Source organism: Chiloscyllium plagiosum, chromosome 28 (genome assembly GCF_004010195.1).
Source record: "Chiloscyllium plagiosum isolate BGI_BamShark_2017 chromosome 28, ASM401019v2, whole genome shotgun sequence".
Classification (NCBI taxonomy): domain Eukaryota; kingdom Metazoa; phylum Chordata; class Chondrichthyes; order Orectolobiformes; family Hemiscylliidae; genus Chiloscyllium; species Chiloscyllium plagiosum.
In genome coordinates this window covers 14,708,605-14,735,170 of record NC_057737.1, presented here as the reverse complement: position 1 = coordinate 14,735,170, position 26,566 = coordinate 14,708,605, and the positions used below count along the sequence as shown (strand labels likewise).

General features: G+C 39.5%; 1 protein-coding gene across 8 annotated transcripts in view; it reads right to left on the bottom strand.

Annotated features, from left to right (window-relative positions):
• Positions 1 to 9,346: 9,346 nt before the first annotated feature.
• synrg (synergin, gamma) overlaps positions 9,347 to 26,566 on the bottom strand; it is a 120,182-nt gene continuing 102,962 nt past the window's right edge. For all 8 annotated transcript variants that reach the window (XM_043718373.1, XM_043718375.1, XM_043718376.1 and 5 more), the window contains one exon: positions 9,347 to 17,119. In XM_043718373.1, coding sequence (XP_043574308.1) covers positions 16,988 to 17,119 — 132 coding nt within the window. In that variant the 3' untranslated portion in view covers positions 9,347 to 16,987. The remainder of the gene's footprint in view (positions 17,120 to 26,566) is intronic.

The following is a 26,566-nucleotide window of genomic DNA, read 5'->3' as shown; positions in this document are numbered from 1 at the left end:
TTCAGGAGAATCCTTGATGGTAACTTCAGACAGTGTGGGTATTGAACCCACATTGTTGGCATCACTCTGCATCGCAAACCAGTTGTCCAATCCAACTGACCTCCACCTTTACACAGTTTTAAACTGCTGTATTTTTTTCAGGTGTGAGACACAGTGAAAGACAATGGGTGTATAAATCTTTATTCAATTTCCACTACCAGGAAGAAAGGAAACACCAGTGTGGCCAGTGACAATCAATGCCCTTCTCAGCAAAGGGTAATGTGGCGTCATCAAACTGTGAAGGGAAGAGTTGGAGGGGGAAATAAAGCACTCCACTCCCTGCGATGCCACTGCTGTATCTTATACTGCATAGGTTATTGCTATTTAATTAGCTGCTTAATGAATGCTATTTGAACTAATCTGATACACAATTGTGGGACTTTGAGGAATGATATACAAACTAGGTGTAAAATGCTTATTAAAATGTACAGATTGTGGAATAAATAAGGGCCAAATGTCAAAGTGATACCATCCATTTTTAAAAAGAATCACAATAGCCCATTATGAGAGGAGAGGGTTTATTAGAAAATAAACCTCTTTATGGGCATTTAAGCGGGCATTGGATAGGTATATGGAGGATAGTGGGTTAGTATAGGTTAGGTGGGCTTGGATTGGTGCAACATCGAGGGCCAAAGGGCCTGTACTGCACTGTATTCTTCTATGTTCTATGTAAAATAGCTGGAAATGCTCCCTCTACTGGAACAGCACAGTAACTGCAGGTTATCGCTTGGAATTTAATTACTGGAGTATCTCACCTCATGAGGTGTCCCAATACCATTTGCCATTTCCCAACTCAGTAGCCATATAAGCAACAGATTGCCACAACTCTGGGTTGCTATTGGAGCATTGAGCAGGGTAAAATTATCCAAACCCATCCTCTCCACTGTGTCTTTCCAGACCTGATGTGGAGGTGTCAGAGTTGGACAAAGTCAAAAATCACACAATGGGTTTATTTGAAAACACTAGCTAGCAGAGCGCTGCTCCTTCATCAGGTGCTGTGAAGCTGACAATCTCCTGTTCAAGTATCTTTTCCATCCTTCCCCTCGAGTGCAGGGGCCCAGGATAATTGGCTCATCTGAAAGCATATTGAAACTTTGGAATTCAACATGAAGTCAGGGGCATTTTGTGTACAGAGGTGCACTACCACACTGATGCTAATCCAACAGGGAATCCAGTGTAGCCAGGGAAAGATTGATGTTGTGATTCTTGTAAAAGAAGAATGTACCTATGCTGGGAAAGCATTTATTTATTAGGTATCAGTGCAGCTGCAAGACCAACCACCTCACTGAGCCTGGGAAAGAACGAGCTTAACAAGCAGATACTAATTTGAGATTCAAAATGGTTTCCAGGTTTTTTAAAATATTTGACAAGATGACTGCTTCAGATCTAACAAATCTCCCACATGCAGTCATTTATTTCTGATGGAAACTTTCCCCTGTCAGAATATAAATCTGGGAACTGTAGGCATTACCCTTGTTCATAGAGTAACAATTTGAGCACAATTCTGTTTTCCAGCCAACACTGAGGAATGGTTATCCTTTGGACATAATACAGCAGCACTAATGATGCACACACATATTTATGACAAGTTTACATCTGATTAAGAAAGTCTCCATTTCATTTTGAGAATGGATTGTAATAAAATTTCACCAGAAATGAATTTCAACTTATTTAATTAAAGAGGTACAGACTTTGATTTATTTACCAAGCAGAGTTTAAATACATTGATCATTCACAAAGCTATAGGATACCGGACTGGATGAGTTAAGCTACTTAAATAGAAATGAACTTTTCTGATCCACATCATGATGTCATTAAAACAATGCAGAGAGGAATGTGCTTTAAACACTGTGTCCCTTCAAGCAAGATCATAGTTTACATTCCAGAAGAGGAGTTGGTAAGGAAAAGCCAGGAAACTATAGACTGGTGAACTTGACATCAGTGGTGGGCAAGTTGTTGGAGGGAATCCTGAGGTACAGGATTTACACGTATTTGGCAAGGCAAGGACTGATTAGGGATAGTCAGCATGGCTTTGTGCATCGGAAATCATCTCTCATGAACTTGATTGAATTTTTTGAAGTAGTAACAAAGAGGATGGAGGACGGCAGAGCAGTAGATGTAGAAAGTGAGGACTGTCGATGCTGGAGATCAGAGTAGAGTGTGTGGTGCTGGAAAAGCACAGCAGGTCAGGCAGCATCAGAGGAATAGGAGAATTGATGATTTACAAGGATGTTGCCAGGGTTAGAGAATGAGAGCTATAGGGAGAGGTTGAATCAGCTGGGGCTGTTTTCCCTGGAGCGTTGGGAGCTGAAGGGTGACATTATAGAGATTTATAAAATCATGACGGGAATGAATGGGATAAATAGACATGGCTTTTCCCTGGAGTGGGGTAGTCCAGGACTAGAGGGTATAGGTTTAGGGTGAGAGGGGCAAGATAGAAAAGGACTTAAGGGACAAGATTTTCACACAGAATGTGGGGTATGTATGGAATGAGCTGCCAGAGGAAATGGTGGAGGCTGGTACAATTGCAGAATTTAAAATGCATCTATATGGATACGTGAATAGGAAGGGTTTAGATAGCCTATCTAAACCTAGGATATCTAAACCCTAGGATACCTGGTTAGGATATCTGGTCAGCATGGACAAGTTGGACGGAAGGGTCTGTTTCCAAGTTGTACATCTCTATGACTAAGAGGTGCACTAACATTGAATACAAACAGACAGAAAGAGTGCAGTACTGAATTAGCAAAGGGAAGAGCAGTATTGAAGGTCAGAGGCAAAAGTTACAGAAAATAAAAAGTCACGGACCCGCATAACTCCAAAGCGTTAATGGTTGTTTTGCAAAGTCACATTGTTACTGGAAGTAAACAGGAAGACTGGAAATGTACTGTTACTACTCCAGAAATCACCAAGATAACACTCACTGTTTGTTCCGGGATGAAGTGTTCATTGAGATTCACACCCTGTTTCCAGCATTGCTCAATGGCTCAGTAAACACCACGCTCTGTTCTCACTCACACTGCACCTGTACTGATTAATGTAATGGAAACTTTGACAAATTAGTGGGAGCTGGCCACTTAAATCTTTAACCCATCAATCATGTTTATGGAAGACTAGAAAAAAATGCTCCTGTACCAGTACTTATGGAAATGTTAAGGCTGCACAGAAGGGGGAGGAATGAGGACAGTATAATTCCAATATCCGCTGTTCCCAGTTACCGTGAAACTCATGTCCGACTGGATTAATGTTCAATGATAAATAGGTTTTGAAGGTGCCTGCACCAAACGGGTACGGGTGGCGAATTTCCGGAGGAATTTAGAATTTGGGGATAAGAGGCGATCTGTGCAATTGTCACAGTTAATTTAAATGAAGAACAAATTTCACATCTGCAACCGCTCCTCAGTATAAGAGCAATATGGGTCAAAGTATGCCCTGACTCAACACTTGGAGATGAATGGGAAATGTGAAAAGTAAGCGAAAAACTGAACACAGCCTTCGAGGTGTGTTCTCTGCGATGCAATGAAGTATAGCATTTTTCATTTTATATATTTTTTTTAAAATTCCCCTTCACCTGTCTCCAACACACTTCCTCGATGTGGACCCCTCCCTCTGGCTTTCCACCTGCACTCAACCTGTTCGAGAACTGTTGACTTGGCGTCAGTTGCCTTAATTTCTCTGCTCGTTACCGATTCAAGCCTTGCGCTCTCCGACTGACTACACTCCATGCCCTCAGATCCAACTCTAATGTTGTCATCAAGCCTTCCGACAAGGGCGGTGCTGCTGTTAACATCGCACAGGCTGAACACCAGCTCTCAGACACCTCCTCCTATCTCCCTCGGACCATGACCCACCATCCAATAGCAGTTTGTATGGTGTCCACAATGGTCGCTAATCTAATTTCAGCTGGTGATCTCTCCCTCATAGCCTCCAAGCTCATAACCCTCCAACCCTATAGATCCTGTTTCTATATCATTCCCAAAATCCTCAAACAGGACTGCTGACTCTGCTATCTCTCCACAGATGCTGCCAGACCTGCTGAGTTTCTCCAGCTATTTGTTTTTGATCCTTACTTTAAAATTTAATATTGTAATAAAAGATTGCATTCCATTAGCTTGCTTAATCATTGTACCTGCATACTCACTGTTTTGACTCATGCGCTAGATGCCTCTGCACCTCAGAGTTATGCAGTCATTTTCTCGTCTGTATCCTTGTCATATCATCTTCATAAAATACTTATCTACATATCATCACCCACCCGGTCACCTTGAATATGTATTAATGACTGCAAAATAATTTATAATTAATCTTGCCCTTTCTCCCAATACCTTTACAATATCAATAAAACAAATATGATTAAACTTAAGTTTTCACTAAAGCAGTTACTGATTTATTTGTTACTGCTACACAAAGTTGGAATTCAAATGCTGAAGATCGAAAAAAACCTTATCCTTTTCCGAGATTCTTACTCAGCACAATTTACTTTTTGCAGTAAACCTTAATTAAAAGCTCCTCTTTCAAACAGTGCACTAAGTTTCCAAATACACTCACGCAGTTTCTATCTCACCCCAGACTAAGCCTCCCTCACAGGGAATTATTTGAATTACAGGGATTTAATCTGGAAACTAGCAATCTTCAACCTTTTGAGGAGATTCTGCAAAAATGTTTGAGAACACATTTGTGCCTTTCTTTCAAAACAAGCGCACTGGATTTGAAACGTGTTTGAACTGGAAAGTTGAACAGGGTTTAACATTTTGAAAAACTGCAGAAGTCCCATTATGGCCACAGACACTGATAAACAGTAGGTAGGGAATTGGAATGCATTCATGCAATAAGACTGAAAGGGGAAAGTAAGTAGTGAACTTGTTGCACTTAAACCCACAAAGTTCACCAGCAGACTGGCAGGAATAGGTCCACAGCTATTCAAAACGTGGCCACATGTCCATCTCCTTGGGTAAAAAAATGAATAATTGTACGCCTTGAACTGTTGGAGTCCCTTCTCTGTTACTGCTCCAATTGTCTACAAGTTTCTTGCTTTTTATGAAGTCCATAAAATTCAAACAGGGCAAAGAAATTATAGTTTTACTGCATGATGAACACCACTCCTCTCAGGATACTTAGAGCTAAGAATCAACACTCTGGGTTTTACTGAATATTGCCTGTGCTTACATGTATATTCAATCCCATTTACTGGCACAACAAATCCAGCAGATATGAACCCAAGTGTGCACCATTGTTGCACTGTACAGTACAGATGTCAGCCATTTTACAAGCACTCATCAGTTTCTTTTACAGACAGCTACTCAGTGTGTCTATGGATATTCAGATTTTTAAAAATTAATGGCCTCCATAAAAATGTTCCCATAAAAGTGTCTACAGCTTGTTCTAGGGGCATGATTCTTGCTTTGGGCCTTTAATTCACTGAGTATTTGAGAAGTTCTGGGTTTGGATCGAAAAAGAATATTTCAGTCCAGCCTCCTTGTGCTTGCCTCCTCTTGTGATGCAAGTGGTAGTGTTCCTCCTTCTGGGTTAGGGGATCTAGGTTCAAGTCCAACTTGACCTAAGGTGAAATGTAACAAGGTTTGCTACTTCACTCATGTCAAAAGCAAATAAAAACCCAACGCTGAACAATTGTTTCAACAGAAAGCTGAGCCTTTTACTGTGCATTGAACAGTGAAAACCAGAGCCTGTTTACAAAGGGAGAAGTAGGAGGGTGAAGTGTAGAAAGCATTAGTAATATTGAGCCAATAAAGGAGTGGGAGAATCTGGGTGGGATGTTCTTCAGAAAGAGAGAGTCATAGAGATGTACAGCACAGAAACAGCCCCTTCAGTCCAAATCATCCATGCCAACCAGATATCCTAACCTAATCTAGTTCCATTTGCCACCACTTGGCCCATATCCCTCTAAAGCCTTCCTATTCATATACCCATCCAGATGCATTTTAAATTCTGCAATTGTACCAGCCTCCACCACTTCCTCTGGCAGCTCATTCCATACAGACACCACACTCTGCATGAAAACGTTGCCCCTTAGGTCCCTTTTATATCTTTCCCCTCTCACCCTAAACCTATGCCCTCTAGTTCTGGATTCCCCCACCCCAGGGAAAAGACTTTGTCCACTTATCCTATCCATGCCCATGATTTTATAAACTTCTAGAAGATCACCCCTCAGCCTCCGACACTGCAGGGAAAACAGCCCAAGCCTGTTCAGCCTCTCCCTATAGCTCAAATCCTCCAAACCTGACAACATTCTTGCAAATCTTTTCTGAACCCTTTCAAGTTTCACAACACCCATTCGATAGGAAGGAGACCAGAATTGCACGCAACATTCCAAAAGTGGTCTAACCAACGTCCGGTAGAAAAGGACAAATAGTCTGAAATTGAATTCAAAGCATTGGATGTTTTGAGGGGTGATAGATATTGGACAGATGCCAGAGGTAGTTTCTTTACTCAGAGTAGTAGGGCTTGGTACGGCCTGCAATAGTAGGAGATTTGTCAACTTTAAGGGCATTTAAATAGTCATTGGATAAACATATGGATGAAAACGGAATAGTGTAGGTTAGATTTGTTTCACAGATTGGCGCAACATCAGGGGCCAAAGAGCCTGTACTGTGCTGTAATGTTCTATGTTTAAATGTTTACAGTATATATACATGTGTGTATCCTATCAACATTTTTTTTAAAAAAGTCCCCATCATAATCCATGAGATGATCAGTTGTTTAATGAGCTGGCTTTAGGCAGCAGCAATGACTGGACTCTCAGCCCACTTTATTTCATTTTGATCAGTTTTTCGTTCAAGTGTAATTCAAACAGGCACAATTTCCTGATTAGCCCCAAATGCACTAATTGGCATCACAGGTCAAGAATGTGCAGGTTCAGGGAGCAGGATTGGTTCACAATTAATCCAGTTCTGTCGGGCTGGTAGAAATGACCTTACCCTCTTCAGGCAATTATTTCAAACGGAGTATGTCAGGGTCTAGCGGTGGCAATAGCTCAACTTACTAAACCTTTTGTTTTTGCTCTGCTGTTTTGAATTGGAAAGAAAAAAGGGTGGCTTGGGCAACACAAAAATGAATAACCCTTTTTTACTCATTGATTCTTTTCACTAAAATGGGTATCTTTCCTACAGCGTGAATAAAGCCCATTTTGCCTGGGCAGTGAGAGATTCCACTTGTCCTCCCCTATCCTTTTCTGCAGCCCAAGTTTGCAATTAAGATCAGTGCCTATTGTAAGCGAATAAAGCTCTTGGCAGTCTAATGGCAGACTGCGGTTGTCGTGCTTTGCCTGCATAGAATAGTAATCATAAGAGCAGATGATGACAACAGTGACATTTTGTTCCCACTCTCAGCCCTCCCTCACTGCTTGGAGCTTTGAGCGAGTGAGCTCTGAATGGCAGCACAGAAAGGTGAACCAGATTCACATTAATTCTTTAATCCTGGGCTCATGTCCACAAACAGACAGAACTTATTGTAAACCCTGGACTGATTTTACATACTGTTCATTCCCAGCGTGGAAAGCAAAGTGCTGATAGCTTCATTGATGTATTTTAAAATGATAAGTAAAACATAATCACAATTAAGTTACTTGCTTTATACGACAAAAACAGACTAAATCTGGATTAGGGTTTCATTAAGAAGGGAATGTATAAGAGCAGGTTTGAGAGTTCAGAACTATAAGGTTAATATAAAATGACAAAATCCAAGATAAATTGGTGAGTATATAATCCTGGATTGTGGGTAAACATTAAAAAATCAGCAATACTTGAAAATGAATGTACTGTTGCTATAGGAGCTCCATTTGAAGTATAAAAGGTGAGTTGGATCAGTATAGACCACTCAACAGATTTTCTGGTTTTTCATTTAGATCTTGAAATAGCTGATCTGTAAAACAGATTAACCTTTGCATGGTACATTTGTACAGCACCTTTCACAACTGTCTGATGTAACCAGGATACTTTACAACAAATTAAGAGTTTGATGATGTGCTGTTACGAATCATGCTAGTGACTTTTTAACAAATGTTAGATGTGACAGAAAAATATAGTTTACAGTTATCGTGATAAAGGATAAATATGTTGCCTTCGGGAAACCGGTCACGTGTGTGTGTGTGTGTGTGTGTGTGTGTGTGTATATATATATATATATATATATATGTATGTATATTTTGTACATTTACATCTATTTTTAAATAGCTTTAGTGATGAAGATGTTCTCAGTCTAGTCACTCAGGATTACCGGTCACGTGTGTGTGTGTGTGTGTGTGTGTGTGTGTGTGTATGTATATATATATATATATATATATATATGTATATTTTGTACATTTACATCTATTTTTAAATGGCTTTAGTGATGAAGATGTTCTCAGTCTAGTCACTCAGGATTCCAGTTATTGCAGTGTTGCATTAAAACACATCATGCATTTGTTTTTTCAGTAGCAATGCAGCAATTACTCAAAAATTAGAATGCAGTACTACTTGCAGTCGATGTTTACAGTTTACAAACAATTATCATCTCCCAGTAAAGTGTTTGATGTTTATGTTAGCAGGCTTCCAGTGTGAACATAAAGGTTTACACTCTCACTTCAGACTATTGAGAAATTGTCTCCAAATTACTACTATGCAAACAACCATTTGCATTTATATATCACCCTTAATCGAGTAAAACATCCCAAGGGTACATTAATGAACACAATGCAATGCAACACCAAAGCACACAAGGAATTATAAGTGACTAATGATCATCAAAGAGGTGGTTTTCAGAAGAGTTTTTAAAGGATATATGGAGGAGTTTAAGGATAGAATTCCATATCTTAGGATCGAGGCAGTTAATGGTCTGACTGCCAACAGTGGAATGATGAAAATATAAGTAGCACATTTGAATTTACATCAAGAGTTTTGGTAGTGATATGCTTGCAGGTCTTATAGCCCTCCTAGGTCTGGGCTTCAATGAACTATGAGAACAAACAAACAAATGTTTCATAAATGTAAAATCACAATGTGAATGTTACCCTGACAAGGCCCTTTGGACATCTCATGAGATAGTGCCTGGCACAATTTGCTTGATGTCTAGATTTTTAACGTGTGTTGTTTGCAGCTGATTATGCCAGAAAAGCACAATAGTTGTCTTCAGGCTGTTGAAGTTTCTACTTTTTTTAAAAAAGAAAAATTGCTTGATATATGCAAAGTTGGTTTGCAAGAGTTCATACAACAGACTATGAAAATGCCAGCTTAATCTGCACCATAGTTATACTGACTCGATGAACTGTGTTAGCATGAAATGTAATATGAAATTATGTAATAGAAAGGCAGAATTTTAAGATTGCTATTTAATTTGTAGACACACAAGAAAACAAAATATACTATACATACACAAAAGACCAAACATCAATTTTGTTGCACACTTCAAATGGGTTCAACATAACTTGTCATTAGCAATGAAAAAAATGATTTTGGGATTAGCACAATGATCAGTTAGTATTAAGGATTAAAGTGTCTCTGAACTGGTCTGTACAGAACACATTTTTCCTGTCTGCTCTAATAGTACACACAAACTTTACTCAAGAACTAATGTTACACTTAATTCACGTTAGTGCATATTTACAACAGCAAGCATTGTGGTCACACACAGACAATATTGAGATAGCATTGATGACGACCTGGAGCAACATTAATACATTGTATGGTGCATTTTCTCTAAATGAACTGCCTAAAGTAACCTTGAAACATTGCACAAACTTAGACTGAGATGCTGCATCATGAGGTATTAGAAAGCAAGCAAGTATTTTCATCAAAACAAACAATGGAAATGAAAAAAATGACACTGCCTTGTGTTTATGTTTACTATAAATACTTCTCAGTGGATTACAAGAGTGCAACCAATGTCATTGGGTTCTGATTACAAACGAGCATTCAATATTTTGCCACATGGTTCAAAGACACTCTAAAGCCTCACTACGAATGGAGCATGTGACAAAGATCTATCAAATGGTTAAGAACATTCATTTGCCAAGTAGAAGCTTGCCATGTTAATTTAATATAGAACACCTGAATGTTCACTGCATTAACATTCCAGTATACCAGAGAAGGTACAACTTTGCATCATTACAAATACATTTTCACATTAGATTCAAGTTTTGTCCAGCAAAACAGGAACCTTTATTCAGTAGTTACAATCAATATATATTGTACCTTTATTACTATGTTTAGTTTGATAGCAGTATCAATGTTTCTGCTTCCCACAGTGCAATCAACAAATGTATAATCTGAAGATAACTCACCCATAAATATCAGCTCACTCTCCACCAAGCTGAAGTAGGTGATCTCCATCTGGACCGCCATTTAACACACACTATCCTTGGAAAGCTCTTCATTTGCTGTTCCCATCCATGAGATTAGGAACATACTGTATGAATTCATTGCCCATCATATTTACTGGTTGAATTATAGATATTTTTAATCAATCTGTCCAGATGTTAGGACACACCTTCAGACCCAGGGTAGAGACATGACCTCTGTGCCACTCATGAGTAAATGTGCAGTTATTTGCATTCCTTTTCCTTGAAAGTGTCTTTAATTCTCCCAACCAGCTACTGATTACTCCCACCACACCACCCCCCCCCCCCCATATACAAATCCCAAAACCTAGCTATTACTCTCCCAACTACTAATTGCTCTAGCTAGATTGTTCTACTCCAGTCATCACAACTTCTGTCCTGATCCACTGTTTGGTGTCCCTAAAGATTGACGCCCATTCTCCTGACCACTGCCACCTTCACCCAGGCAGCGGTAGCCTATCTACCCAGTCGTCTTGAACACCCTCCAGAACTGATGATTTCCAGCCTGATCACTTGTCCAACGGTTAGGTCCAACATCAGAAGTGCCTAAGGTCTCAACATTCAGTCACAGGGATTATCCTAAAACAAGTGCCTTAATTTCTACCTGAATAATTCTGATTTGTGAATCCAGCATTCATTACCACAACCATAAATCAACAGTCAGCTATATATTTGCAATGAGTCAAGCAGCATTTACTGCAGCTTACACCTGGTTCCTGCAATCTAATTTTACTAATTTAAGCAAGATTTACGCTACCAATAGAATAATTTTGAAAAATCAGGTACATAGTAATTTGATACACCTGCCAATGTTCTTGCAAAGCACAAATGTCACCTTGTTAAATTATAACAAATTTAACTTTTGAAAAATTCTGGACAACTAGAGGAATGCAACAACAATGCAAGGGGGCACTTTGAGGTACCAAGTATAAAATTCTATATGTTAGCAAAATAAAGAACTGCAGATGCTGGAAATCTGAAACAATTGCTGGCGAAAATCAGCACATCTGACAATAGTTGCAGGGAGTAAACAGAGTTAACCATTCTGAGTCTAGTGACTTCATCAGAACTAACAGTTACATTCAAAGATCAACAGTATGTAGGTGTATTTGAATTCTTCTTGTTAAAATCATTTATCCTTTGGGTGTGATGCCTCTGGTATTCATTGTCTTGCCTTAGCTGCCTTGAAGGGTTTGCCAAATATTTCACAGCACAGTTAAGAGTCAGCCAGTTTGGCCTGAAATCATATGTGGGTCAGACAATGATAGAGTTCCTTCACTATAGGTTATAATAAATCATATGGATTTTAATAACAATCCAATAATGATAATTTTTTACATAGATCAGCTCTTTAGTATTTCCAGATTGGTTTTTGAGCTGAATTCAAGTTCTCATTCGCCACAGTTGGATTACAATTGTCCACTTAGTTAAAAACCATATCAATGGGGAGGGGTATTTTTAATACTAATTCTCTTTGCCACCATTCCAATTATGGCAGCACCTACGTCTTGCTCGGAAAAAGTAATGCCAGCCACTCCACAACATCCAAGTAGTTGCCAGTTACATGAGTTTAGAAGTGACCTTTAGCAGGCTACTAGGTCTTCGGCAATCCACACCTACAATGTTCAACCGAACGGGAACTGTTAAGGTATTCAGCAAGAACAGGATCCCTGACTGATTTTCTCCTCCTCAGACTGGGTGGTGCAGCCAACTTCAGCTTCCCCTCCTACTGATCAGGGTGAAAATTTGCTTTTGGAGTACATGTCAGGGGATAGACTGACCTTGGGAGGATTACATGCCAGTTCATCAGAATGATACCGTTCAGACAGGCACATGGATGGGATAGGCATGGAAAGATATAGACCAAATGCACGGAAATGGGACTAGTTTAATTGTGAAAACTGAGTGATATGGACAAGTTGGGTCAACGGGTCTGTTTCCACACTGTAAACCTCTATGACTTCTAACCTGGGGTTAAGCAGTTAAATTATGATTGCTGTGTAAACAAGGCTTCCATAAAAGATTATGGGGTGATCTTAATGAGGCATTCAAAATGACTAAAGACTTTGAAAAGGTAGCACGAAAGATACTATTTTCTCTGAAGGAACCCAGAAGACAGGGGGCTTAACCCTAAAATTAGAGCCGGACCATTCAGTGGTAGAGTAAGGAAGCAGTTTTTCCCACAAAGAGTATTGTGAATCTGGAACTCTTTCCCCCCCTCCCCCCATAGTATTCATTGACGTTGGAGTTCAAATGAAAGTTGCAGAACTTCAGATAGGTTTTTATTTGACAGATTATTTTCCTTGAAAAAGAAAATTTGAGAGGAAATTTGATAGAGGTATTCAAATTAAGAGTTTAGACAATAGACAGGGAAAAAACCATTCTGATTGATGGAAGAATTGAGTTCGAGAGGACTCAGACTTAAGTTAAAAATAGCAATGGAGATATGAGAAAAAGAAATTTCAAACTGTAAGCACTTAGGATCTGACATATGCTGCGTAAGTGTATGGTAAAAGTAGATTCAATCAAAACCTTCAGGAGGGAATTGGATTACGATCTGAATATGAAATATGTGCAGGGTTACAGGGAGAAGACAGGGGTGCTGCATGACGTGTATTGCTCATTGGGAGAGCTGGCATAGACCCAACAGATCATGAATTTCAAGCACCTCTTCTAACTAACCATTATCTGTGTGCATGCCCCTAAAAGAATGCAGCAGGATTTCTGAAAACAGAAGACTTCACAGCCAAGCATCATCTAATCAGTAACTACCTCATCAATTTTAGTACTCATCATGGAGATCCGGAATGGAAACTAAGTTTTCTCTCCTTAATTCAGAGACATGAGGCCAATTTAGCAGAATCTGGAAATGCAATCCTCCAGATCTAGGAAAACAAAAAAAAAACAGAAAGTGACAGAAACACTGCAGATCAGACTGTATCTGTGGACAGAACAGATCAACTAATGTTAAAATTATTTTGATTGAAGTCCACAGTAAAAATGCAAAATTGTCTATTCTTTGTTCTTATGTTATGTCCAATTTCCCATTCCCAAAATCAGCTGTTTTCACTTTCAGACAAAAGTGCAAAAGGATTCAGTTTGGTTCTGCTGATTCATAGCAATAGCAACATTGGTAGACAGCGAAGATTAGAATCCTGCCCACTCAAGCACAGCAAAGCGTTGCTTGGAAAACAGTAAGATATGAAGGGAAGAATATAGGTAAGCTTTTCAAACACAAAGTTTATGCTACCACAGCTTTAATATCACTTTTTTTTGACTTACTGTCAATCTAACCTTCAGATTCTTACAAACAATTGCGGGATCTGATAATTCCCAGATGTGTGTACACCACAATACATTTTTATGGTCCTGTGCGTTCTACATTCTTAAGAATTTCAATGTATCAAATTTTAAATGTATTTTAATTGCAAATGTCAAAATTCTGTGAAAGACAAGGGTTCATAAAAGAATTAATAGCTTTTTCTCAGAGTTGACTTATGGATCTAAACCTTCCAGTAAAAAGGGAACACTAAATTTTCAAAGGTGTGGGTTTGGACTTTTGAAGTGCTGTTGTGAAAGTTTTCAATGTATACAGTTTGTGTTTGGTTCCATCCTTGATGGGGACAATCGAGATTTTCCAATTAATTTACTGAAGCATAATTTCAACTAAAATTTTTGAAACTCCAAACATAGGAAGCATTAATGTTTCCACAAGTGGATGAAACCTGCTGCACATTCTGTAACAATGCACAAGGTTTCCACAGCAACAGAAACATCACCTTGGATACAGTAACCTAGGACACGAGTTCTTGGCAATGAGAAGGAACCCAATCTGATGTTAAATCTGGTGCTGAGAAATGCCATCCAATTAGACTAAATTGCCAATGAAAGACTGTTCCAGTCATTACCTTAACTAATTTTTTTTTTTAAAAAGTCCATTGTCAAAGACCTTTGATAATTAACATGATTATAAACACACTTTCATCCTACATTCTTTATTTACAATTATAATTTAGAAAGCATGCCAAAACAAAAAACAATTTCCATTATTAGAAATGCATGCGAAAAGAAGTAGCCAGTATGTGACACATACATTTCACCTGCAAAAACTCGAGCCGCAAGGTTTAAGGTGCAATACAATATTGCGACTGGTGATGCATTTAAAACTTTCAGTTACGCTATTATACTCATTCAACGTGAGAAATAAAGTGTTTTACGCCAGTATCAGTAATCAGCAAAATGACAGTCAAATAAAACAAAATTCATTCAAGGCAAAGCCAGTCTAGAAACCGCTCCCCCTCCCTTCCCCGCCCATCCCATGATTACAAATACCACTTGGAAAACAATTGTCACAGCATGTTAACACGGATAAAATTGATATTAAAATGCAATTACAGTTAAGACTGCTCACCTTGTATATATAATAAATCAAAAGATGCATCATCCCCCACCCCAAGTCCTCACAGAGTTTGCTTCTGTACTTCATTTAAACACTACAGACTAGAAAATGGAGTCAAATCATTTAAAAGACCAGGCAGATAATGCAAATACTGCCTGGAGTTTCTTCTTCCAAACTGTCCATTTAACATTCATAATAGTGAAGTTCATCTCAAATATTCCACACATATTCATTCCTTCACATTAGCAAAGGTTTCCATCTCCAAAATCAGAGGTGAGCCCTTGAAACGTTAAAATAACACGATAATGGAGAGCATTTTTTTGCAACCTTCAAAGAATTTATTGTACAGTGATCAATATTATTTTCACTGCACCTGGCTCAGTTCTGACTAAAGTTCAATGTACTCTATTTCTGTGATTTCAGCAGCAAATTTAGAAAATTTAAACTGTTTCCTGAAGTAGACATTTTATTATAAAACCGAAGTTCTGCTGCAAGAATTTAAGCTTGTAATGGTCATTCAATGAGAAGAATCTAACCATGCAGCGCCCCCCAGCAAGCACAATCAAACACCAAATTCTATTGAATGGCATTATCCCATTAAATATACCAGCGATCAAAACCAATGCAGCATTTTCAGAGGTAGTGGAACACTTGGCTGATGCAGTCCACATTTTAATAAGGTGCATCATAAACTGCACCATTATGAGCATGCTCTTTGCTAGCTGATCACTGAACAGACATAAATGACAAGTGTAAAATCTATTCTAAAAGGGGAAGGAAAAAAAGCACAGTTTTAATGATATTTTACATGTAGATATATAAATAAATATAAATGTTTAACCAAGCAGTACTGAACTGTACCTAACAAAAATTCAAATCAATTTGTACATTGCACTAGAACACTGAATTTTTCCCAAGGAAACTGGGGTGTTTCAGTATGATATCTTAACTGCATGTGATCTAGATAAACATTTAACTGACCAAGAGAAACCTACAAAAAGGACAACATTGCCTCAATGCCTTCCCAAATACAATTTTAGTGCTGTACTTCGGCAATTTACTTTGGTGATATATTCATTAAAAAGCCTGTGCATGGAAAACTTCTGGTTGTGAGTGATGGTGTAAAACAGACAATATCAATTTGGCTGCGCGCTAGCCATGTCTCATCAGGAGAAATGTATAAAAGGCGGCCAGTCGCATCTGATCCAGTTCACACCAAAGGCCATTAACAAAGTTACCCCCACAGAATATGACTTTGATAACCCATTGTTTCAAATTTAGCTCAGTGTTTAAATGAAACGAGCTGAACTGTGGTTGCATTTGACACCCTAGACAAACACATATTAGAAAATAAACAAATGCAGTTTACAAGATCTTGCTCTATGTGATCAATTAGGGAGATCTTTAAAATTCACACAACGATTAACTAGATTTGTCAGATTCTAAGAGCTTTCACATTATGAAGGTCATTGGTCCCATCAGGTGACAGATTATGTACAATAACCTGTTGGTTCCACTCTGCTGGATGTGTTCAGTAAATTGTTTTTAAGTTTTCACCTCCATTCTGCCAGGAATTCAAGGAAAGTGAGGAAACTAATCCATATGAGGTTTTGACATTAGTGCAATTCTATGCCCACCTGTGCATTATATATTTCGGGCCTCTCCTTGCCTCCTTAATTTAGGAAGCACTTAACCTCCATCATCCAGTTAATTCAATTGTTGCTAAGAGCTACTGAAAGTTAAGGACATCTGAATGATGTGAAGTAAGACATTACTTATTTAACTATCAGACAATCAGATTATTTAAAATAAAGACTTTTAGTATCCTTTCACAGAATTAAAAAAATCAAAGTGAGGTTAATTCTTCCCAGTAAGGCTGCTCATTTAAAATCCTGTAACATTTAAACCAATTTTACCCATGACTTCAAGTCGCTAGGGACAGACAGATAAGCATTAGGTCCATTTGAATCTGAAGTGCTGCTGCATATTTTTTGGAAGGAGAACCTTTCAGCAATCATGTAACTTTAGCTTTTTTAAGATAGTAACTTGTGTAAATAACTTCAAAACAACTTTGATGCATATTAAATATACTTTAAAAAAATAAAAGTTGCAAGTTGATTTTTGTTATGGGCTACATCCTCCAATTTTTGTGAAATGTCAGTGAAGTGCAAGCAATAGACAAGTTAAATTTGATATCCTTCAATTCCTATGAAGATAGGTCAGAGCAGGTCTGGTAGGATGAGACCTGGTGGTTTAGGCTCCACACAGTTAATCCAGAAATTGGCACAGCTGGCATGATACTGGTGACCACCATAAGACAACTTAAAATTGTCACTCTCAGAGTTGAAGGCCTGGAAAAGAAGAAGTGGCAGTAAGAATTTCAGATTGAATACAGTGTTAGCTGGATATGCTGATGAACATTTATGGTCCAGTATGTATTTGACACCAGATGTGGTTACTAGTATACATTTGCATATTCAACTAGAAATATTTGGGGTTTAAAGTAGAGACTTGAGAAGATAAATGTGGGGGACATATTTTCCCTCAGGTTTCATCCTGTCAAGGAGTTTTGCTAAAGGCAGACCACACAGAACCATAACAAACCATGTCCATGAGCTGTTGCTTTTACTCAGCTTCTCCAATGCTGCAAATATTTGACTACGACCTTGCTTTCTACCCGAGTCCTGCTGAAGTTCTCACCATTTACTTCAAATAGCAGAGGCCAGCAAGATAAATGCAAGGAGCAGAGATTTAAAATTGATGTCAGGATCCAGTCATCAAATCACTGCCATTTAAATGTCACTTACTCAAAGAGTGAAGTAACAACTGGTTGACACAAGAGGAGATGCAATATAGTTATGGCGAACGAGAGCTTTTTAATATAGAACCTTATCTTGTATAAAGTACAAGGATTTTCTTTTGTTTGGTGAAATTGGCGAGGGTTTGTAACTGTACTCAAATATATACGAATGAAAAATGTCAATGAAGGATGGTTAATATTTTACAGAAAATTACAAATTAATGTCAACTAAACTGACCTCACCCAATAGATTCATTTGAACTAAAGTTATTTTTTACTGGTCTGAAAAATGTCATCGAGAATTCTATTTTATATAGAACGCTTACCACATGCTCAGAACTGATGTGATCTATAGGTGCTCAAGTCAGGACGCCACATGTTAAGATTTATACAATCCAAAAATAAATGTGGATCTGTTCACATCTGTAATTGCTTCCTTTATTACTATTTAATTATATTTTAATTGATCAGCCCCTTAAGATAGAGCAGATTTAAAGGAGTATTAATTGAAATTTGTGCATAAAGTGTAACTCCAGCTTATCAAATGCTTGCCACAATACAAATCAGAAAATCATTCACAAATCCAGCCTTCATTTATGTTTCGTGTGTTTGAATAATTTAAAGAGCAAAGTTCTTGAAGACTGTTAAGATTGGATAGAAGCTGGATTTTGGGAAAACTCGACTCTTGCAGGTAAACTCTAAACTTGCAGATTGTCGAGTATTTCTCTCTGATGTTCAAAACAAAAGGTTCTTCAACCAATGGCAATTGTTTAAAAAGGCTATGACTTTTTCAAAGCTCACGCTGAGGGCTGTAGAAGTGCTCGACAATAAAAATGCTCCTAATTAGAATGAAGGAACAATTGAGCTTCAATGTCTCAACCAGAATAATAGGACAGAAGTGTAGGTGTGACAGATGACAGAAAGAGTAAGCACAGAAATAAGAAAAAAAAGGAAGCTCATGCTAGATACGGAAGACTCAAAACAGTAGATACTCAAGAAGAGCAGAGAAAATTGCTTAAAGGATTTAGGAAAGCGAGGAGGGAGACATGAGAAAAAACACAGAATGCCTTTAGATTTTCCCTCAGTATATTAGGGGCAAGATAATAACCAGGGAAAGAGGACAGCCCATTAGATACCAAAATGGCAGTGTACATAGAGAGCCAGAAGACATTACTTAGGTTTTAAATGAGCATGTTATCCTTCTCTATTGTAACCTGATCAGGTGTACCCTAAAGCTCTGTGGGAAGCTAGGGAAGTTATTGCTGGGCCTCTTGCTGAGATACTTGTATCATCAATAGTCACAGGTGAGGTGCCAGAAGACTGGAGGTTGGCTAACATGGTGCCACTGCTTAAGAAAGGTGGTAAGTACAAGCCAGGGAACTATAGACCAGCGAGCGTGACATTGGTGGTGGGCAAGTTGTTGAAGGGAATCCTGAGGGACAGGATGTACATGTATTTGGAAAGGCCAGGATTGATTAGGGATAGTCAACTTGGCTTTGTGTGGGAAATCATGTCTCACAAGCTTGATTGAGTTTTTTGAAATAACAAGAGGATTGATGAGGATAGAGCAATAGAGGTGATCTATATGGACTTCAGTAAAGCGTTCAAAAAGATTCCCTATGGGAGACTGGTTAGCAAGGTTAGATCTCATGAAATACAGAGAGAACTAGCCATTTGGATACAGAACTGGCTCAAAAGTAGAAGACAGAGGGTGGTGGTGGAGGGTTACTTTTCAGACTGGAGGCCTGTGAACAGTGAAGTACCACAAGGATCAGTGCTGGGTCCTCTACTTTTCATCTATTATATAAATGATTTGGATGTCAGCATAAGAGGTATAGTTAGTAAGTTTGCAGATTACACCAAAATTGGAGGTGTAGTGGACAGCAAAAAAGGTTACCTCAGGTTACAATGGGATCTTGATCAGATGGACCAATGGACTGAAGTGGCAGATGGAGTTTAATTTAGATGAATGTGAGATGGTGCATTTTGGGAAAGCAAATCTTAGCAGGACTTATACACATAATGGAAAGGTCCTAGGGAGTGTTGTTGAACAAAGAGACCTTGGAGTACAGGTTCATAGCTTCTTAAAAGTGGAGTCGCAGGTAGATAAGATAGTGAAGGCGGCGTTTGGTATGCTTTCCTTTATTGGTCAGAGTACTGTGTACAGGAATTGGAAGGTCATGTTGTGGCTGTACAGGACATTGGCTAGACCACTGTTGAAATATTGTGTGTAATTCTGGTCTCCTTCCTATCGGAAAGATGTTGTGAAACATGAAAGGGTTCAGAAAAGATTTACAAAGATGTTGCCATGGTTGGAGGATTTGAGCTATAGGAAGAGGTTGAATAGGCAAGGGCTGTTTTCCCTGGAGCATCGGAAGGCTCAGGGCTGACCTTATAGTGGTTTACAAAATCATGAGGGGCATGGATATTATAAATAGACAAAGTCTTTTCCCTGGGGTGGGGGAGTCCAGAACTAGAGGGCATAGGTTTAGGGTGAGAGGGGAAAGATATAAAAGAGACCTAAGGGGCAACCTTTTCAAGCAGAGGGTAGTGCATGCATGGAATGAGCTGCCAGAGGAAGTGGGTGGAGGCTAGTACAATTGCAACATTTAAAAGGCATCTGGATGGGTAGCTGAATAGGAAGCGTTTGGAGGGATATGGGCCCAGAACGGGGCTAGATTGGGTTGGGATATCTGGTCGGCGTGGACAAGTTGGACCGAAGGGTCTGTTTCCGTGCTGTACATCTCTACGACTATCTAAGTACAGATGCAATGTAAGTCTAAGAATCAGCGAGGAGGACTGATATATTTGAATAAATTAGCATTGAGGGAGAGAAGTATTAGCAGTTTTAGTGAGCTCAAAAGTGGATGAATTGCCAGCCCAGGTGAGATGTATCCAATGCTGCTATGAAAAGCAAGAGGAGAAATTACAGGGACTCTGACATTAATTTTTAAATTCTCTCTGGCCACAGGAAAGGTCCCAGTATACTGAAGGACAGCCAATGTAGTGCCATTATTCAAGAAGTTTTGAGGTGGTGACTATATATATATGGACTTCAGTTAGGATTTTGACAAGGTGTCGCATAGCAAGCCCATTTGATCCAGGGAAATTTGACAAATTGGATCAAAAATTGGCTTAGTGACAGGAAGCAGAAGGTAATAGTTGACTGATGGTTTTGTGACTGAAGTGGTATCACAGGGTTTGGTGCTGGGTCCCTCGCTGTTTTTAGTGCACATTAATGATCGAGACAGAAATGTAGGAGGTATGATCAGTAAGTTTGCAGATAACATGAAAATTGGTCATGTGTTAAATAGTGATCTCAAATCAATAAATATCACTGTAGGAGCAGCTAATGGAAAGCAAAAATAATGATATATTTATTAATTGGCCAAAAATAATTTTACTTAACCCAACTATTAACATTAACCTTTTCTCTAAATTCCAGCTCATTATAAACCATACAGTTTAACCATACAGCTACCTGTCAATATTAATGGGTAAAAACCCATCGCTCTCCAAAAGATAGTTTTATTTTATTTCACTGTGTTCAAAATATTCATTAAAATAGTTTACTTTGCTTAAGTGAAAGCTGACAAATACTGACAGACAACACAGAAAACAAATCCAGTCATTTCTGAATAGAAACAAACTACAATTTGTATTGCCTTTAAAGCAATGAATGAAATGGTAGCTCAAAATGATAGATAAAACAATTCTGTATTATGTGCAAAACTATTTTCAGATTTCATATTAAGAAATAAATGAAAACAAATACTTCTTCCTTTATAATATTCTGTGTAGTAATTTGTTTTTTTAAAGAACAAGAAATGCCATGCCTTCCTCAAAGGACTAATTTCTTCTATGCTGTACCCAGTAAGATTAAAACTTTCTTGCATCCCTCAAACTTGCATCATGAACATTCTCTTTAGGTTTCACTGTTACACACAAAAGAAACCCAGCCAGTATTCTAGTCATTTGCTAACAAGCATTCAAAAAATGTTCTGAAATGTTGAAAACTAAATGCTGGTCAGGCGGCACCTGTAAATGGTTAATGTTTCAGCTTGATCTTTTGCCAAAACAAAAAATTCATGAATTTTAACTTAAGAGTAAAACTCATTTGGAGAGCTGGCAGAGAAACAGTGGACTAAATGGCCTCCTTCTGCGTCATCAGAATTCTATGATTCTGTTTGATTTAAAAGATTTTAAACAAGTAGCATTTAAGATAGGGAAATGTTGGGAGAAGATGGGCAGGGATGGTCTGTCATACAGTCGGCAGCAGGTGAGTTAACTGATTAAAGTTATGATGGTACAGATCAAAAGGAGACAAGAAACAAAAGATCGAGAGCAGATGTAAATGGGAATAACTGAATCATCACCAACAGCTAGTGTCCAACAAAAGGAGACAATATGACTGGAAATGATTGAACTCCATATCAAGGCTGTAAAGTACCTCTTCAAAAGAGATGTTTCGTCTTTAGCTTATGCTAAACTTCACTGGAACAGTGCAAGTTAAGACGACAGTCAGGTAAAGGAGTAAAATAATAGGCAATGGAAGCTCGGAGTCATGGAGTTAATTGAACCCAGTACCACACAATTCAGTCATCCAATTTGCATTTAGCCTTTCCACTGTACAGGAGACAGCGTTGAGAACACTGCACAGTGTACCAACTTAAAAGAAAGCTAAGTAAATTTCTGTTTCAGTGTATGGAGCCCCAGAAGATGAGAAAGTGAGGTGAAAGGACATTTGGCCTCTTCTGCCTTTGAAAAGGAGACATGAGAAAGAGGCAGACAGTCTTGGAGGTGATTAAGGAGTGGATTATGAAGTCACAAAAGGAACAGTTTCTGAAATGCTGAAATATTCCAGTGCAACTCAATACAGTGCATGCTCGAGGAACAGCAACATATCTTTCGATAAGCTTGTTACAGTCTTATAGACTTAACAATTTCAGATCATAATCTGAGTCATTAAATTTTTGGACATCAGCTGGTGATAATTTTGCTCTGATCACATATCTTCTTAAAGCCATCTTGTTTTGCACTTGTCCCACTATCAACTCATTTTTCACTGCACCATTATTCTTTTTGTCATTTCATCTTTTCTATTTGAACCCAATCACAGATTGGCCTTCTCACTCACTTTTCCATACCTCTTTATTTGCTTAAAACCTGTTATATCTCAAACTCTTTCAGTCCTTTTCAGATTATTAATCTGAAACATTTACGCTGCTTCTCTCTCCATTGGTGCTGTTGGACCTGCCCAGTATTTCCAATATTCCTCAAGCAAATGCACTGCTCCAGCACCAATGAAATAGGTAACTGAATTCTTGCTATGAGGCCTTAACTCTTAAGTTCACGTGACAATACAGCTTGAAGTTAGTGCACCAACAGGCTACTAGATTATAACGTTAGACTTTGGGAACAGGAACAGGCCATACAGCTGGTCAGCCATCATCAATCAATCAATTCGATCATGGCTGATGATTTCCTCTGTGCATGTTCTCATTCTAACCCCATATCCCTGACAGTCTCCATAATATTACCAAATTTGTGCTCAGTGATCAAGCCTCCGCAGCCCTCTAAGTAGAGGATTTCAAAGATCAATATCACCCTACGAGTGAATAAATTCCCCCTCATCTCAGTCTTCAACAGCCTACCCCTTATTTTGAGATTAGGCTCTCTAGTTGTGGACTCATCAGCCGTGGGAAACATCCTATTCAAATTCACCCTGTAATGCCATTCTAAAATATTGCAAATCTTAATGAGATCACCTCTTACTCTTTGAAGCTCTGGAGAATAGACTGGTTCCACAATACACCCTGTTTACCCCAGAATTCATCTGGTGAATTTTCATTTGAGTTCTTTTATGGCAAGTATATCCATTAAATAAGGAGGCCAAAATTGCATACAGTGCTCCAGCAAGACTGTATATTCAACTTCTGTGATTTTTACTTCTACACTCAAATCCCTTTGCAATGAAGTCCAACATGTTATTTGCCTTCCTTACCTTTTGTTGCAACTGCTTTTAGCGACTCAGGAACAGGGATACCCAGGTTCCTTTGGACACCAACACTTCTCAATTTTTCATCATTTAATAATCTGCCCTCCTTTTTTTATCCCAGATAAAAGTGGCTAACTTCACAATCTATCATATCTGCCATGTTCGTGCCTGTTCACTTAACCTGTCATTGTATCCTTCTCACAAATTAACATTCCTACCTAAGTTTGTGTCATCAGAAAGCTATCCCAGATACTTTGCCAGAGCCTTGTGGCTCCTGCCTCATATTGTGTGGTATATTCAAAGGATCGCAGAATGACATATCATCAACCAAAAGACTACTTTCCTCTTCCCTCTCTTGCGGATGCTGGCAACTTCAATGAACCATGCAGCTCCAATCAACGGTTGCTGCTTTCTGCCTTCTTTCTAAGAGGCCAATATTTGATTATGAGCTAATGAACTAAGGAAGTCGTCACAGCCAAGCCAGATCTGGTATTCAGTGAGGTCCTCCAATGCATATTCCAACAGCGGAATGCAAGAAAGTGATTATGAACGTGAAGCACAAATCCGTTTCCAACGCAGGAGCAGTCCCTGGCTCAGACAACCTTAAACTGCACATGATTTGGAGATGCCGGTGTTGGACTGGGGTGCACAAAGTTCAAAATCACACAACACCAGGTGGTAGTGGAGGGCTCAATCCTAACACACAGAATTTATAGCAAAGATTTACGGTGTGATGTAACTGAAATTATACATTGAAAAATTGATCGTCTGTTAAGCCTTTCATCTGTTAGAATACCATGATAGTTTCACTTCTTTCATGTGTAAATCACAAAACTATTTTTTAAAAATGTTGCATTCTCAGGTTAGCTGTTAACAATGGTGATAGCTAGACAATATATTGGAGGTGTTAGCCCCCTGTGTTCTCTGTCTATGCCATGATGTTTAGATTGATCCTAATCTAAAAAGAGAGATAACAGAGGTTTGCATGAATTCATGCAGTTTTTGAGCAAAGTACAATGTAACCCTGCAAGTACAGATTAAATCCACAAAATATGTGTGTGCATATAGGTCTTTGTCTGTCTGTATGTGTCTGCCTGTCTGTCTGGGTTGGGGATTGTGAGTGTGAGAAAGTGTGCGCGCTTGTAGTGAGTGCAGAGTGTCTTAAGTCTGTGAGGGGGTGCATGTGAAAGTGCCTGTGTGTGTGCGCGCGAGCGCGAGTGCCTGTGTGTGTGCGCGCGAGCGCGAGTGCCTGTGTGTGTGCGCGCGAGCGCGAGTGCCTGTGTGTGCGCGCGTGCGCGAGTGCCTGTGTGTGCGCGCGTGCGCGAGTGCCTGTGTGTGTGCGTGCGCGAGTGCCTGTGTGCGTGCGCGAGTGCCTGTGTGCGTGCGCGAGTGCCTGTGTGTGTGCGAGAGAGTGAGAGTGAGTAGTATCTGAGGTGAGGGGATGCGGCTGAGGACACGTCAGCACCACACTTTACCGCAAACCCACAGACCACCTCACAATGCTACACTTCTCCAGCTTCCACCCAAAACATATTAAAACAACCATCCCCTATGGACAAGCCCTCCACTCCGCGTACACTGGATCTGCTCAGATGAGGAGGAACGTGACGGACACCTGGAAGTACTCAGGGATGCCCTCACAAGAACGGGGTACAATGCTCAATTCATCGACTGCCACCAAAGTGCCACAGCAAGGAACCGTAATGACCTCCTCAGGAGACAGACACGTGCTGCAACCGACGGGTCACCCTTCATTGTTCAGTATTTCCCAGGAACTGAAAAACTATGCCATGTTCTTCGTGACCTGCAACACATTATCAATGAGGATGAGCACCTCACCAAGACTTTCCCCACACCTCCACTACTTGCCTTTAAACAACTGCCAAACCTCAAACAGATGGTTGTTCGTAGCTTGCTGTCCGGCTCTCAGGACAACTCCATACAAGCCTGTCACGGTAGGTCCTGCAAGACGTGTCAGAGTGTGGACATAGATACCACCATTAGGCGTGGGAACACCTCCCACCTTGTAGATGGCAGGTACTCATGTGACTCAGCCAACATTGTCTATCTTATACGATGCAGGCAAGGATGCCCGGCGGCATGGTACATTGGGGAAAACGAGCAAAGGCTACAACAACGGATGAATGGGCACCGTGCAACAATCAACAGACAGGAGGGTTCCCTCCCAGTTGGGGAACACTTCAGTGATCCAGGACATTTGACCTTGGTCCTTCGTGACCATCCTCCAAGGCGGACTTTGGGACAGGCAGCAGCAAAAAGTGGCCGAGCAGAGGCTGATAGCTAAGTTCGGTACCCATAGGGAGGGCCTCAACCGGGACCTTGGGCTCATGTCACATTACAGATGACCACCATTGCACTATACACACACACACACAGATACTCCTATACACACACACACACACAGAGGCACTCCTATACACACGTGGATACACATATTAACAGACGCACACACAGACACCCACACACACTCCACACTCCCACACATGCACCCCCTCACAGACTTAAGATACTCTGCGCGCGTGCGCACACACACACAAACCCAGACACACATACATACAGACAGACAAAGCCCTACATGCACACACACATTTTGTGGGTTGAATTTGCACTTGCAGGGTTACATTGTACTTCGCTCAAAAACTGCTGAATTCATGTAAAACTCTATTATCTCACTTTTTAGATTAGGATCAATCTAAACATTATGGCATAGACAGAGAACACAGGGTCTAACATCTTCAACATATTGTCTAGCTATCACCATTGTTAACAGCTAACCCGAGAATGCAACTTTTTAAAAAAAAGGTTTTGTGATTTACACGTGAAAGAAGTGAAACTATCATGGTATTCCAACAGATGAAAGGCTTAACAGACGATCAATTTTTCAATGTATAATTTCAGTTACATCACACTGTAAATTTTTGCTATAAATTCTGTGTGTTAGGATTGAGCCCTCCACTACCACCTGATGAAGGAGCAATG